The sequence below is a fragment of the Phodopus roborovskii genome, unplaced genomic scaffold (genome assembly GCF_943737965.1).
Source record: "Phodopus roborovskii unplaced genomic scaffold, PHOROB, whole genome shotgun sequence".
Taxonomy (NCBI): Eukaryota; Metazoa; Chordata; class Mammalia; order Rodentia; family Cricetidae; genus Phodopus; species Phodopus roborovskii.
The window spans coordinates 11,068,049-11,081,059 of NW_026126549.1; the positions used below are offsets into that span (position 1 = coordinate 11,068,049).

General features: G+C 45.2%; 1 protein-coding gene across 1 annotated transcript in view; it reads left to right on the plus strand.

Moving 5' to 3' along the window:
- Window positions 1–481: 481 nt before the first annotated feature.
- The window catches only part of Tnfaip8 (TNF alpha induced protein 8), a 109,371-nt gene continuing 96,841 nt past the window's right edge, over window positions 482–13,011 (plus strand). Inside the window, exon 1 of the mRNA XM_051200772.1 lies at window positions 482–566. Within this exon, the coding sequence (XP_051056729.1) occupies window position 566 (1 nt within the window). The 5' untranslated portion in view covers window positions 482–565. The remainder of the gene's footprint in view (window positions 567–13,011) is intronic.

Sequence of the window (13,011 nt, forward strand, 5' to 3'; positions counted from 1 at the left end):
ATGAAAGTGATCTCGTTTATGCAAAGAAACTTCTCCCAAACAGGTCTTGGCTGTCAGCGCCCAGAGGTCTGAGCCTCGTTGCCCTGTGAGCTTCCATTCTGCCCACCATGGGCAGCACCGTCCTGAACAGGGGCGTCAGAGGTGCCTATCCATCAGCTCCGCCTCCAGCTCCCGGCCATACTGCCCTGTCTCTGCCTCCAGACTCCACCCTAGTTGGTGGCCTTTGCTTCTCCCCGGGCCCAGCAACTCAGCCCCTCCCCATCTGCCCCTTCCGCAGAGTCCCTGCCTCTGCCCCGCCCTCTTTCCACTATGCCACGCCCCTGACCTCCTCCCTGCTTCACCACAGCCGCTTGGCCACGCCCTTAGTCCACCTCCCAGCTCCGCCCCAGCATACAGGCTCCGCCCCTGCCTCCCCTGGCCCCGCCCCAGGAGCACTTCTCCCGCGCTGGGGCCCGTCTGGGGTTGTTAGGGGTCTGGGAGCCAGGAGCGGTCCAGCCTCCGGAGAACGACATTGCGGGACCACCCCGCTCTTCTCTCGTCCCGGCGCCACCGCGCCCTTCCTCCGAGTAAGTGCTGCCTCCCTCCTAGGAGTGGAGCTCGGGGGCTGCGGGGAATCAAAAGAATAGTAATGGTAAAACCGGACGCTATTTTGGGACTTTAAAAGTGCTCCTGGGGGCCCACTTGCAGTTCGCCCAGAGTTTCGGCCGTGAGAGTGGGTGTGAGTGGGCGCGTGTGAGGAAGTGAGCATGAGCGAGCGTGCAGCTCGGAAAGACCCATAGTTTTAGCTTAACCGCGCCGCACTGTGGATCTCGGTTCTGCTGCTGCGAATCTACCTCCTGTGAGACCTCCTCCTGCTCCTGAGTTGAGCCTTTCTCCCTGTCCCTCCCTTTCTTCTCTGGCTAAGTGTCCTGTCCTCCGGTAACCAATTTCAAATGCTGAAGTAAGGGTTGCCTGTGTTATTCAGGATGCCCCAGATTGCAGACTGAGATGCTGGCCTCAGATTGTTATACAATCCTGAACTATAAAACCGTCGGCGACCAGAGTTTTGCTTATGATCGTTCAGTGAAGAAAGTTGTATGCCTGCGTGCTTTTCTGAATGTCCCACGTGCTTACCGGTGGTGCCGAGCTTCCAGCACCTGTTGGGAGAACACCTGATGAGTTCCCAGGGCCTGATGATCCAGGACTGCTGATAAGCATTTTTAAGACCAGTCTGATCAAATGACTTGGGCACCTGAAAGATGTTAATTGACTCAGCTACACCATGTTTCTAAACAGGTTGATTTCCTAATTCACAGCACTAGCAAAAAGGTAGTTTACTGTCCAGTGTTGAAACAGTAAACGTCCTTGTGTTGCTTAAGTCTGAAAATTCCACCCCACTGTAAGTTATTTTTGTTGAGGAGGGGGCATCAATAACTCTCACTGCAGAAGCAGATTTCTACACAGAAGGATTCCTTGATCAGTTAGTTAGCCACATCCTAACAGCCTTACTGCGCTTGAGTTGCTCAGTTCTGGTCAAGTATTTCTGATTCGCCTACTGTTGTTTGCTTGCCATGGACGTAGAATTCCCAAGAAACTTCTCCCACATCTTTGTTGAAAATCCCCTTGGATGCTGGTAGGGAAAATGACACTATGAATACAAATTATTTCCCGAGGTGCATGGGCTAACAAAACTTTGTAGCTAAAGAAGGAACTCTAGCAGGGTGGCCTTTAAGAAGCCGGTGTGCTTTGGTGGCTCCAAGAGCTGACAAATCACTTTAAGCTCTGCTTATCACAGTGGATATTTTTATCGTGCATCGACTCCTGTATTACACAAAGGTGTTTCCACGCTGTTTTAACTAAGGAAATATTATACTTTGCAGTGTAAACATGTGACTCCATTTCTGTTTAAGGATAGAAATAATTATCATACTTAATTAAACACCTGGAAACATTTATTGCCACCTTCTAATTAAATCTGTCGTAGGGAGTTAAGTCAACAACTTATTGCTAATAATCTAGGTGTAGTAATATAGTTATCTTTTCTTTGTTTTTTGGGTTGCTGTTTTCCCGCAATTTAGATTAATCTCCACTGCCCACCTTTGGAGTGTCTTGCCTGTAAACCAAGTAAATAAAGTTTAGGAAAGTAGCCTAGCTCTCCCCTTCCTATAAAATGGGAATAGTTTAGATAATGGATATTTTGTTTACTGCTCACATGATCTTATAAGCCCTTACATCCTTTTAGGTTTCCTGATTTAATAATTAATAAGTCATCAAATGGAAGAATGTATCACCAAAAGGCTAGCAATCTTACACCAATTGTAGTCACTATCTTCATGGGAGATTTACTCAACTATGCCTTTTGTTCTCATGAGTTTGTGCATACAGAGAAAAGGGGCTGTTTGAGTTGGAAATCTCATCTTTGTTGTCCCTTAACTTTCTGTCCTAGTTTACTCCCTTTTGCAGTGGCATCATGACCAGGAGTAAGTAGTAGGAGGGAAAGTTTACAGGTAACAGTCCATCACTGAGGGAAGTAAGGCAGGAGCTGAAGCCGAGGCCATGGAGAAACAATGCTTAATGGCTTGGTCCCCATGACTTCCTCAGCCTGATTTCTTATAGAACCCAGGATTACTTGCCCAGAGGTGGTAATGCCCATAGTGGTCTGCCCCCCTCACACACTAATCATTAATCAAAAAAAAAAAAAAAAAAAAAGACCAGACTTGCTTATAGGCGGATCTCATGGAGGCTATTCCTCAGCTGAAGTTCCTTCTTGTCAAGTGAATCAAATTAGCCAGCACGCTTCCCACTTGTGATTGTATTGTTAGATGCAGTCTCTGACTGGATTTTGAGGGTATATAAGGACAGACTGTGCTGGGACCCTAAACAGAATGGCAGAAACCAGGGGCTGAGCCCTCTACATTGGCCAGGCACAGAGTGTTTCACTGGGTCAGCTTTTTTTGCAGTTTTCATTCTGTTGAAATCAGAGGAAAGGGTATGTAGAGAGACGTGATTGCATCTAAACAGTGTGCATTAAGAAATGTGGTGTGTGTGTGGGGTGGGGTTGATTTCTAGGGGAAACTTCCAATAGTAAATCCTTGAGGTTGAGTGGGCCATCATGCCAGCACTGTACAGTTAATCCTCTGTTAGCCCCACTTTGAAACAACACAGCCATCCTTTCTTGGGGATCTCACTGATATTCAGATATGAGTCCCACATTTAGCAGGGTGGTACTTCACCACCCTCTCAGTTTTGCATGGTAGGGGTTGAAAGGACTAGAAACAAGGTCCCAGGAGTCAGAGGAGAGATAGTAATGACAAACACAAGCCCCCTGTGTTCTCCAGTACAGAGAGAAAAGCAGAGAGGCATGGGGGAAGCTCTGGGAATCTTAATCCCAGTGCTAAGGTCGCTGTCTTTGGCAATGAGGACATGCACAGGGCCAACCCAATGACAGTTTGCTCCACTTTGGTATTTTTAGGGCTCTGAGCCTGATACAGAAACTAAGAATGGAGATGCAGGTGGTGCCTGGCCAGGGTGGTTTTCATCACCTTCCGGCTCCATTCCTTACACTGCCCACATCCTGCTTCGTTGTGTGATGTTTTTCTCTTTTGGCTTTTTGGTCTTTACTCTTTGGTCTTCGTTCTTTTGGGGAGGGTGGGGCTGCCACCCAGCTCCCAAATAAATCACACATGGAGGCTTATTATTACTTATAAATGCCCAGCCTTAGCTTGGCTTGTTTCTTGCCAGCTTTTCTTAACTTAATTATCCCATCTATCTTTGGTCTATTATGTATACCTTTTCTTCCCTTCTTACTTCGGGTCTGGTTGTGTAGCTGGGTGGCTGGCTCCTGAAGTCCTCTTCCTTCCTCTCTCGTTCCCTGATCCTCAGATCCTTTCTCTCCCAAATTTCTTCTCATATTTATCTCCTCTGCCTGCTAGCCCCACCTATTTTCTTCTCCTGCCTGGCTATTGGCCGTTCAGCTCTTTATTAGACCAACAGGTGTTTTAGATAGGCACAGTAACACAGCTTCACAGAGTCACACAAATGCAACACAAAGAAAAGCAACACCTTCAACTAATATTCCCTAATACTGCATTTAATACCAAAGCATACAGTAAGAACTTAACACCCCAAAGACACTCTTAATTTGGCATTAGAACTTCTTTGTAGCCAAGAATCCATTTCATTTTCTAATATCCCATGTCCAGTTTTGATGATTGAGGACTGCAGCTTCTAGACTTTTCTTCTTGGATGTCACCATCCAAGAAACGAATGTCTCATGGTGGGGAGGAAGGAGAAAGGAGAGAGAAAGGGAATATTTTGTCATAAAATGTAATTGAAAAAATAATTCCCAGTGGAAGTCAGTTGGTTTTTATTTTTCTGTTTTGGCCTGAAGATAAATATATGAGTAAAAAATTGAGGGTGGATGATTCCAGGATGTCAGTCAAGAGGTGTCTTAGAAACCACTTCTAGAGGTACTCAAATTTGGAGGTATCCAGTTCCTCATTTTAGCATGTAGGAGGTGAGTGAGCATCATGCTTTCTTGCAGCAGCATTACTTCAGATTCTAGTGTATGCCTGGCAGTTCACAGTTGTCTCTTGTTTATCTGATGGACTGGCCGGCTAGTACCTTAGCACAGAGAAGGATATCAGTGAGAAGAGGTCTCTGGAGGTGACTGGATACAAGCAAGATGAACTAAAATCTTCTTACATCTCACAAAGGAAAGGTGCTTACTGAGAATAGTAGGAACATTCTCAAAATAGTCTTATTTCTCAGTGATTAGAAATTATATTGGCCATATTTTGCCTGATGTCTCTTTCAAATAACCGATGACAGAACAGCAACAAACCTGATTCTATATATTTGTTTTCCTTAAACCTTTGGGTGTTACTTGAGAAAAGTGTTTGGAAATATTCCTGTCTCAGCAGTAACCAGGCAATACTTACCCCATCCTTCCAGGGGACAGTTGCTTCTTCTATAGAACCAAGTATTTATGATACAGGACTAAAGTAGCTGAGGTTCATAACCAGCTGTGAAGCTGCTGCAGGCCACCATGGTTGGCCTTGTCACATCACCCTTTTTATACAGAACAGGTAGAAACACCTGATATTTCTATCAAGGTGACTAAGGACAAGCCCAACAAATGGATACTATCCACCAAAAAGGAAAATACTAGGGTGAGAAGGTCCTTGGAACGTGACTATTGGAGTCAGCTGCTCATGTCTCAGCCACCGCGGGCTATATGACTTTGGGCAATTGACATCAGCTCTCTGAGCCTGCTTCCTCAAAGTTGGTGACAGTATTTGTGTTATACGATTGCGGTATGGACTAAACCAAAATCTTCTAAGGCACTCAGATACTGGTGCACTTACTTCAGTTGGCCAAGTTGGTCTCTTCAGGAGGGTGGTGATGGCTTTGGGCTGTCGTACAGTAGAGTGATAGTGGAAAATTGTATCGGAGGTACTTGTACCAAGTTTTTTTGTTTTGTTTTGTGTTTTCCCCCCAGAGGAGCTCAGAGAGCAGAGGGAATATAACACAGTTTCAATGAGTTCCTGATGCAGATAACATGAGGGTAATGGTGCTGCACTGGCCAGCTCGGGGCTGCTGAGTTTTGTGTGTTCAGCACAAAGCTCTGGTGTCCATCAAGCTTCCCCGCACATGAAGGATGCTTTCACGACCTGTTCTAGTTTACCTGTGACTAGTGAGCTGACCTTTCACCTCTCCCATGTTTCATATAGGTATGGAAGACAGAGTATCCAACACAGACAGCTGCCCATGGCTTGTCCATGGACTAATGTGTCCTCAGCCTAAGTATGAGTTCCAGAACTCCAGGAGACAAAAAGGCAGGGAAATTGTGATCTTTTGGGAACACATCATTGGGCAAAGCATACAATGTGTGACTGGATATTTGAAAGGAGCCAAAGCATAGAAGGCAGCCCAGACAGCCACAGTTGGCATTTACTCCTTCAGGCTGAGTTCACTTAGGACGAACCCTCCCCACTCCAGAATCTGATCTACTTATTTATTTGTTTATTTAGACAGGGTCTCTACATAGTTCTGTCTGTCCTGGAGCTCAATGTGTAGACCAGGCTGGCCTTGAACTCACAAAGATCCTCTTGCCTCTGCCTTCTGAGTGCTATGATGAAACGTGTGTGCTACCAGTTGATTATTTATTTTTAAAAGGAGAGATTGCTGAGAGGTTAAGAGCATTCTTTGTTCATGCAGAGAGCCAGAGTTCGATTCCCAGCGCCCACTTTGGTATAGCTCACAGCGTGCTGTGTAACTGGAGCTCCAGAGGGATCTAACTCCTCTTGCCTCTTCCTCCACTGGTACCCGCACTCCTGTGTGCACACTCACACGTACATGCACATAACATAATAAAAAAATAAAACGTCCTGAAAAAAATTCTTGCAACATGGCTTCCAGTGGAAATGGCAGACGCAGAGGTTGTGGTAAATGCCATGGCAACCTCGTTACCAATGCTGTCTTGTCCTGGGCTGTCCATCTGACTGTGAACAGAGTCACATACATACAGACACAACACCAAATGCCACGGCCGTATGGGGAAAGGTGCAGCAGGCACAAGACTGGCAACAGATCTCAAAGTTCAAGACACGCTTCGATGACTCAGACCTTCAAGAAAAGGCCTGGCTTCTGACTCCATCATGAAGTGACCAGGAAACAACTTCTTTATTTCCCCTTCTCTCTCTACAATGATGAGGTGGTTTTTCTGGGAAGTGGCTGGTGTTTGATTAAATAACCCTGTCACCACCTTAGTGTAGACAGGCCCCCAATGACTCACAGGGTGTACCTGGGAGGTGACTGAGCCCAGACATCCTCAGCTTCCGGAGATGACCTCTGTTTACATGCTCAGCCTCTCTGCGCCTTTGCTTTTATGACCTGAAACAACTGATAGGACCCAAAGGCACAGCCGCTGTAACTTGCCCATTCAGGAGACTATCACTAGAGAACTCGGGTGGCAATGATGAGTCCCTGCCTGGTGTACTAAGCCCTCACTGTCTTCCCAGCACAGTCTGGAATTTCTGGGAAGCCAAAAAGGTGAATGGGTCCACTATGCATCTGTGACTGCATCTTCTGGCCCTGACAACATGTCAGTCACTTGCAAAATGTGATGTTGAAGGTGAATGTTGTTTAGTTCCATTACCAGGGTAGACCTGGAAATCTGTTTCTACCCCCTGCCCTGACCTCCCCACACCCAGAGAGCTAATGCATAGCAAAATGAGAACCTCTAGCTGGGGAGAGCTGATTTCATGTTTTGTTTGAGAAAACTTATTTGGACAGCGGATGTCTAAATTGGTGTGTGTGTGTGTGTGTGTGTGTGTGTGTGTGTGTGTGTAGTGGGGGCACATATATATTCCTGCATGTGAATGTGGGGGTGGCAGCAGGGAACCGTGTGCATGTCCATGTAGAGACCAGAGATTGGTGGCAGGTGTCCTTTTCTATCACTTTGAACTTTTGGGAACAGGTTGTTTCCTAGAACCCAAAGCTTACAAATTTGACTAGATTGACTCCTGAGGGCCAGGGTCTAATGTCTTTTCCATCACCACTGGCATACCAGCCTGCGCCCCAGAACTGGGATTACAGATACATGCTGCCAAGCTGGGGGGAAACTCAAGTCTTCTTGCATGCACAGCAAGTTCGTTCATCACACCATCCCAGTCCAGGGTTATTATTTTCTTTGTACAGAGTGGCTTTAAAGGTGAATGAACATTGAAATGAATTATACACAGAGAATGTGTACCCATCTTTTTGTGAAAAAGTAATTATTTAACATTATTTTCTGTGCATTGGCACCCGATCTCCTGGAACTGGAGTTACAGAAAGCTGTGAGCTGCCATGTAGGTGCTGGGAACTGAACCCAGGTCCTCTGGAAAAGCAGCCAGTGCTCTCAACCACGGAGCCAACTCTCCAGCTCTGGCATACCCTTCTTAAGAAATAAGCAAGTTTGCTTGGAAAACGTGGACAATCACAACATGCAGTAGTACCCCACATATGTATCCAAGTTTAATGTCCATGGAGGGTCACATAGGAGGATCTGTTCAGTGTTCAGTAGCTGAAAGTCTAGCTGTCAGTCATACATGATGCTAACCTTGCGGGTTTGCTGTGTGGCTGGCTTGTGCACATTAAAAGTGCTTTGTAGATGGCTGGTCTGGGATGACATCCTTCTGTCAAGCATGACCTGAGACTCTGAGCTGCCAAGTGACCCATTTTCCCCGGCCCAGGACTGTTGAACCACCCTGAGGTCCTAGAACCTCCAGGAATAACCTGTCTTGTTCTCACATTTCCTCTTTGATTGTGTAATTGTAGGCAACCAGGCAACCAGAAATAGGCTGATCCCCCCTCCCCCCTTTAAAGTGATCTTGCTATAACTTTTGCTTTTCTCTGCCTTTCCCTGAATTTTGGTGGTATTAGTACCCAAGACCTCCTTTCCTGAATTCCGGTTACTTTTAAAGTTGTCAGTTTCATATGGGGCCATATGGGGGGAAGTATGAATAAGGAAGGCCTCATCCTGATGACAGTACTAATTTTAGTTGATTCACTGCTTTTGCCCTCTAGGGTTAAATATTGAATTAGTTGCTAACAAGGATGAAGATGGATGAATTTGATGCTAGCCACTGTGCAGTAGGTTTGATGGCTCAGACCCAGTACACCAGGCCTCCCAGCCTCACCATCTGAGGAGGGAACAGATGGAAGAATGTGCAGTGACTTCGCAGACAGACAGCTGTCAGGAGGAGAGGATTAACCACCTTCTTCTGCCTGGTGCACAATGCAAGCACATCCTCCCCAAAACTGTCCCTTTAATCAGCCTTAAATTTCTTTCCCCTTTTTTGGCTCCCATTAGTGTATGTACAGTCGTGATAGCAGTGTGCCTGTCTGAGACTGCCAGAATACCTAGCTCTTAGTCGAAGATCAAGATACCAGAGGCTTGGCTTCTCCTGGGACCTCCATGTTTAGTAGATGGCCACCTTCCCTCTGTGTCCTGCTGTGAATGTCTCTGGTGTCTGTCCCTCTTTTTAGGCCCTAGTCATGTTGGGTTAGAACTTTACCCTTATGACTTCATTTAACCTTAATTATCTCTTTACTAAAAGACAATCTTGCCAGGTGTTGGTGGCATGTGCCTTTAATCCCAGCGCTGGGGAGGCAGAGGAAGGTGGAGCTCTGTGAGTTCGAGGCCAGCCTGGTCTACAGAGTGAGTTCCAGGACAGGCTCCAAAGCTACAGATAAACCCTGCCTCGAAAAAACAAAAACTAAACAAACAAAAAGACAATCTCCATATATGGTCTCATTGGGAATTAGGACCTTGATATAAAAAAACTTAGAGGGACACAAATCTGTCCATAATAACCAGGTTTTATAAATATTTAAAGGGAAGAAAAATTTTCCTTTTGCAATTATTGATTTATTCTCTGTGTATGTATGCACATGTGTGGAAGTCAGAGGACAATGAATGGGAGTTGGTCTTTCATCCGCCTTGTGGGTTCCAGGGATCAAACTCTGGATGTCAGGCTTGGTGACAAATGCCCTTATCTGATGAACCATCTTACTAACTCAAGAAATAAGCTAGATTTTTGTTTTTGTTTTTATTTTTAATTTACCTACTCACTTGATATATTTGAGTCCAGTTATTTTTACTGGGGACCCCATTGGAAAATTCCTTTCTTTATTCCTCTCTCTCTATCTCTCTGTCTCTCTGTCTCTGTCTCTCTCTCTCTCTCTCTCTGTGTGTGTGTGTGTGTGTGTGTGTGTGTGTGTGTGTGTGTGTGTAGACCACAGGTTGATGTTAGGTGTCTTTGTCAATTGCTTTCTCCCTTATTTTTATAATTAGAGTCTCTCAGTGAACCTGGAACATGGTGATTCAGCTAAACTGTCTGGCAAGCAAGCCCAGGGATTGCCTTGTCTGTGTCTACCCAATGCTGGGGAACATCTATCTGGCTTCTTTATTTTTCTGTCTGGGCCCTAGGGATATGAACTTAGGTTCTCATGCTTGTCAGCAAGTTCTTTACCAACTGAGCCATCACTTCAGACCCATGAGGAACTTCCTTTAAAAAGTTCTGGTAGTTGAGGTCCGCCAGCAATGGATTGTCTCAGTGTGCCTCTCTGTATCATTGCCTCTGGTTATAAGGACACCAGTCAGGTTGTAGAAGGGCCAATCTTAATAAAGCTTTGCTTTGACTGACTTGGTTCTATAACGGCTCTGTCTTTACTAGTTACATTCTGAAAGACAAGACTTCAACATTTAGATTTTGGGCGATGCACATGCCTTTAATCCTAGCATTCTATAGAAAAGGCAAGGTGAAGCTCTGCATTCAAGGTCAAGGTCACTCTGGTCTACAAAATGAGTTCCAGGACAGCCAGTGCTGCACAGAGAAACCCTATTTAAAAAAAAAGAAAAAAGAAGTAAAGAAAGAAAAAAAGAACTTTATTTCTTTTAATTCTAACAGCCGAGGAACCAAATGTCAAGGCATCAGAAGTCTCTTCTGAGATGCCTTCTTATTTATTCATCTGAGTCCACAGACACCTTTTATAATATTAATCTATGAGGCAGAACCACCTGCCTCAAATCACTGCTCCAAAGACCTCATGTTTCAGTACCATCTACTTAAGGTTTTATGTTCAGTGGTGGCAGGATCATACTGATTAAGGGGCCTTTGGTATGCAGGTAAGGGTGTGCCCCAGTGATAGTGATTTTAACAGTAAGAATATGAAGGGTATTTACATGAAGGGTAATCTGGTTGTTATCAGTGGCTTAAACAGTGTTGCTTGTCTCCCTTCTTTCTCTTCTCTCCATAGCATGTATGCTACCTTTAATTTGCATGTATGCAAATGAGCAAACATGCAAATGAAAGGTATCATGGGCACACCGTGGTTTCCTTAGTAGTAGTCATGGCCCACCGTTTTCATCCAGAGATAGGATGTGGGGAAGTGTGTGGGGACTCAAGGCATGATGGATGTAGCCATGATAGTCTTTTGTACAGTCCTACACTAGAAGGTAAGTAACCTTCCTGAAGCTTCTGCAGCCTCATTATCTAGAACTAGTCACACTTGAAAGGAAGCTGTGTAAATGGACGGCGGACATAGAGTGAGAACTATAGCACTACTCTCCAATAGCCTGTCAACGGGAAACAGCAGGGCTAGACACTTGAGCTGGCAAATAACATCTGGATTAGGCTCCAAGTTACCCACATGCCTTCAAAGCTGCTGAGTTAATGCTGTTCTTGACACTAATTCTAGGTCTTATTGGAATTAAAACTCTACTGATGATGGTAACTAGGAGGATATATATTTTTATTTTTATTTATTTTTTTTGAGGATATATTTTTTAAATACAATGTTTTAAGTATATTAGAAATCACAAGCATGTAAGGTAACTTTATCTTCTAGAGCACGAGCTTATAAAAAATGTCATTACTTTGGGAGAAATCATCCAGCATTTAAATTCAGAAAAAATCCTAACGTTTCCAGAGATGTTTGCCACCTCAATAATCATGGCAAACATTTACCGAGTGCTTATGATGGGCCAGGCCTGTGTACTAAGTGCTTTATACAGTTATTCAATTTCACCTTCAGAATGGAACCATGAGGAAGGAACTACTGTTAATCCTCTCATCCAGGTGAGGAAGGTTAACAACCCCCTGCAGCTTGTCCAGCTGACCTGGGGCCACACCCCAGCTCAGCTGCCTCCCACACTGCTGCTCTAACTGCTCTAGGGGATTTGCTCCTCAGAATAGCTGCTGGGAACATTCTCATTTCCTGTGACCTCTTGGCAGCCATTAGGTCTCCAGCCAGATGGTTCTGTGTGTAGCTGGCCTCCATGCTTCACTTTGTCTTACATTGCGGTACTTTTAGCTGTTGAAAGATGCATTAAGGGTTGTATAGAGATGTCCACTACACATTTACTGGGTGGACACATGTAGTCTCTGCACTGGGAACACTAAACACTTAACTGCCTTTTGCGATTCCAGCAGGATCTCCCCCCATAACCTCCCACCCAAGACTCATGTATCCCAAGCTAGCTCTGAACTCTTTTTGTAGCTGAGGATGACCCTGATCTCCTGCTTCTACTTCTAGAGTAGTGAGGCTAGGATCCAGTGCTAGATCAATCAGTAGTGTGCTAACTGAGCTATGTCACCAGCCCAAGCCAAGTCATTTTAAATTAAAGTCGTCCTTGAGACATCTTGAAGCACATCATTTGTCAGAAGCTTCTAAGCATACTTTGAAGTGTTCTGTCATGCTTGTAAATGAAAATTATTTACCTTAAACACAACAGGCTCACTGAAACACTAAGCCTGGTTCCCAGCTCCTCTGCCACACACCCCGCAGTCCTTTCCTTTCCATCAGATGTGCATCGCATTGACAAGTCTAGATTTTCTTAAATATTTTAATCTTTCTTTTAGTGTAGAATACGAAACACCAAAGACATACACAGAAAGAACACATGGCTCACTGAGGTATTGTAAGGCAGGCACATGTTGGCAGTGTTAAGGGAGCCCCTGGGTGTACCCACCACACATCCCTCTGTCCCTCCAGAACAGAATGCTGACCTGTTAGGAGTGAGCATTGTGATGCACAGGGCTCACTTGACTGAGTGTGTCTTCTAAGCCTCCTTACTGGGCGGAGCCCCTAACCACCTTCCTCTCTTCAAAACTACCATTTGTGCAGGGGTTAGGGCTGATTGCTCTGTAGTTTCCCTCACTGTGTCTTCAAGATGCTGCTCCCCCTTTGCCTCCTGTTTCCTACATCTGGTTCCAGTGTGATGGACTCGGGCGGGGCCCCTCTGGCAAGATTCCTAGCAGTGGCCTATGCCGTCCCCAGGGGGTCCCTGGGTCTGGTTTTCTACTTTCTGAAGGATGCAGCTGCTGACCACATATGCATTGATTCACTGGGACTTGCAGAGTGGTGGTTTTTCAGTTCTGCATTTTTATATGTCATGCTCCTTCCATCCAACTTATTTATGATTTATTTATGCTCCTCACTGCCAGATGATACAGCCATTGATCGTATCAAAGCCATCTGCCC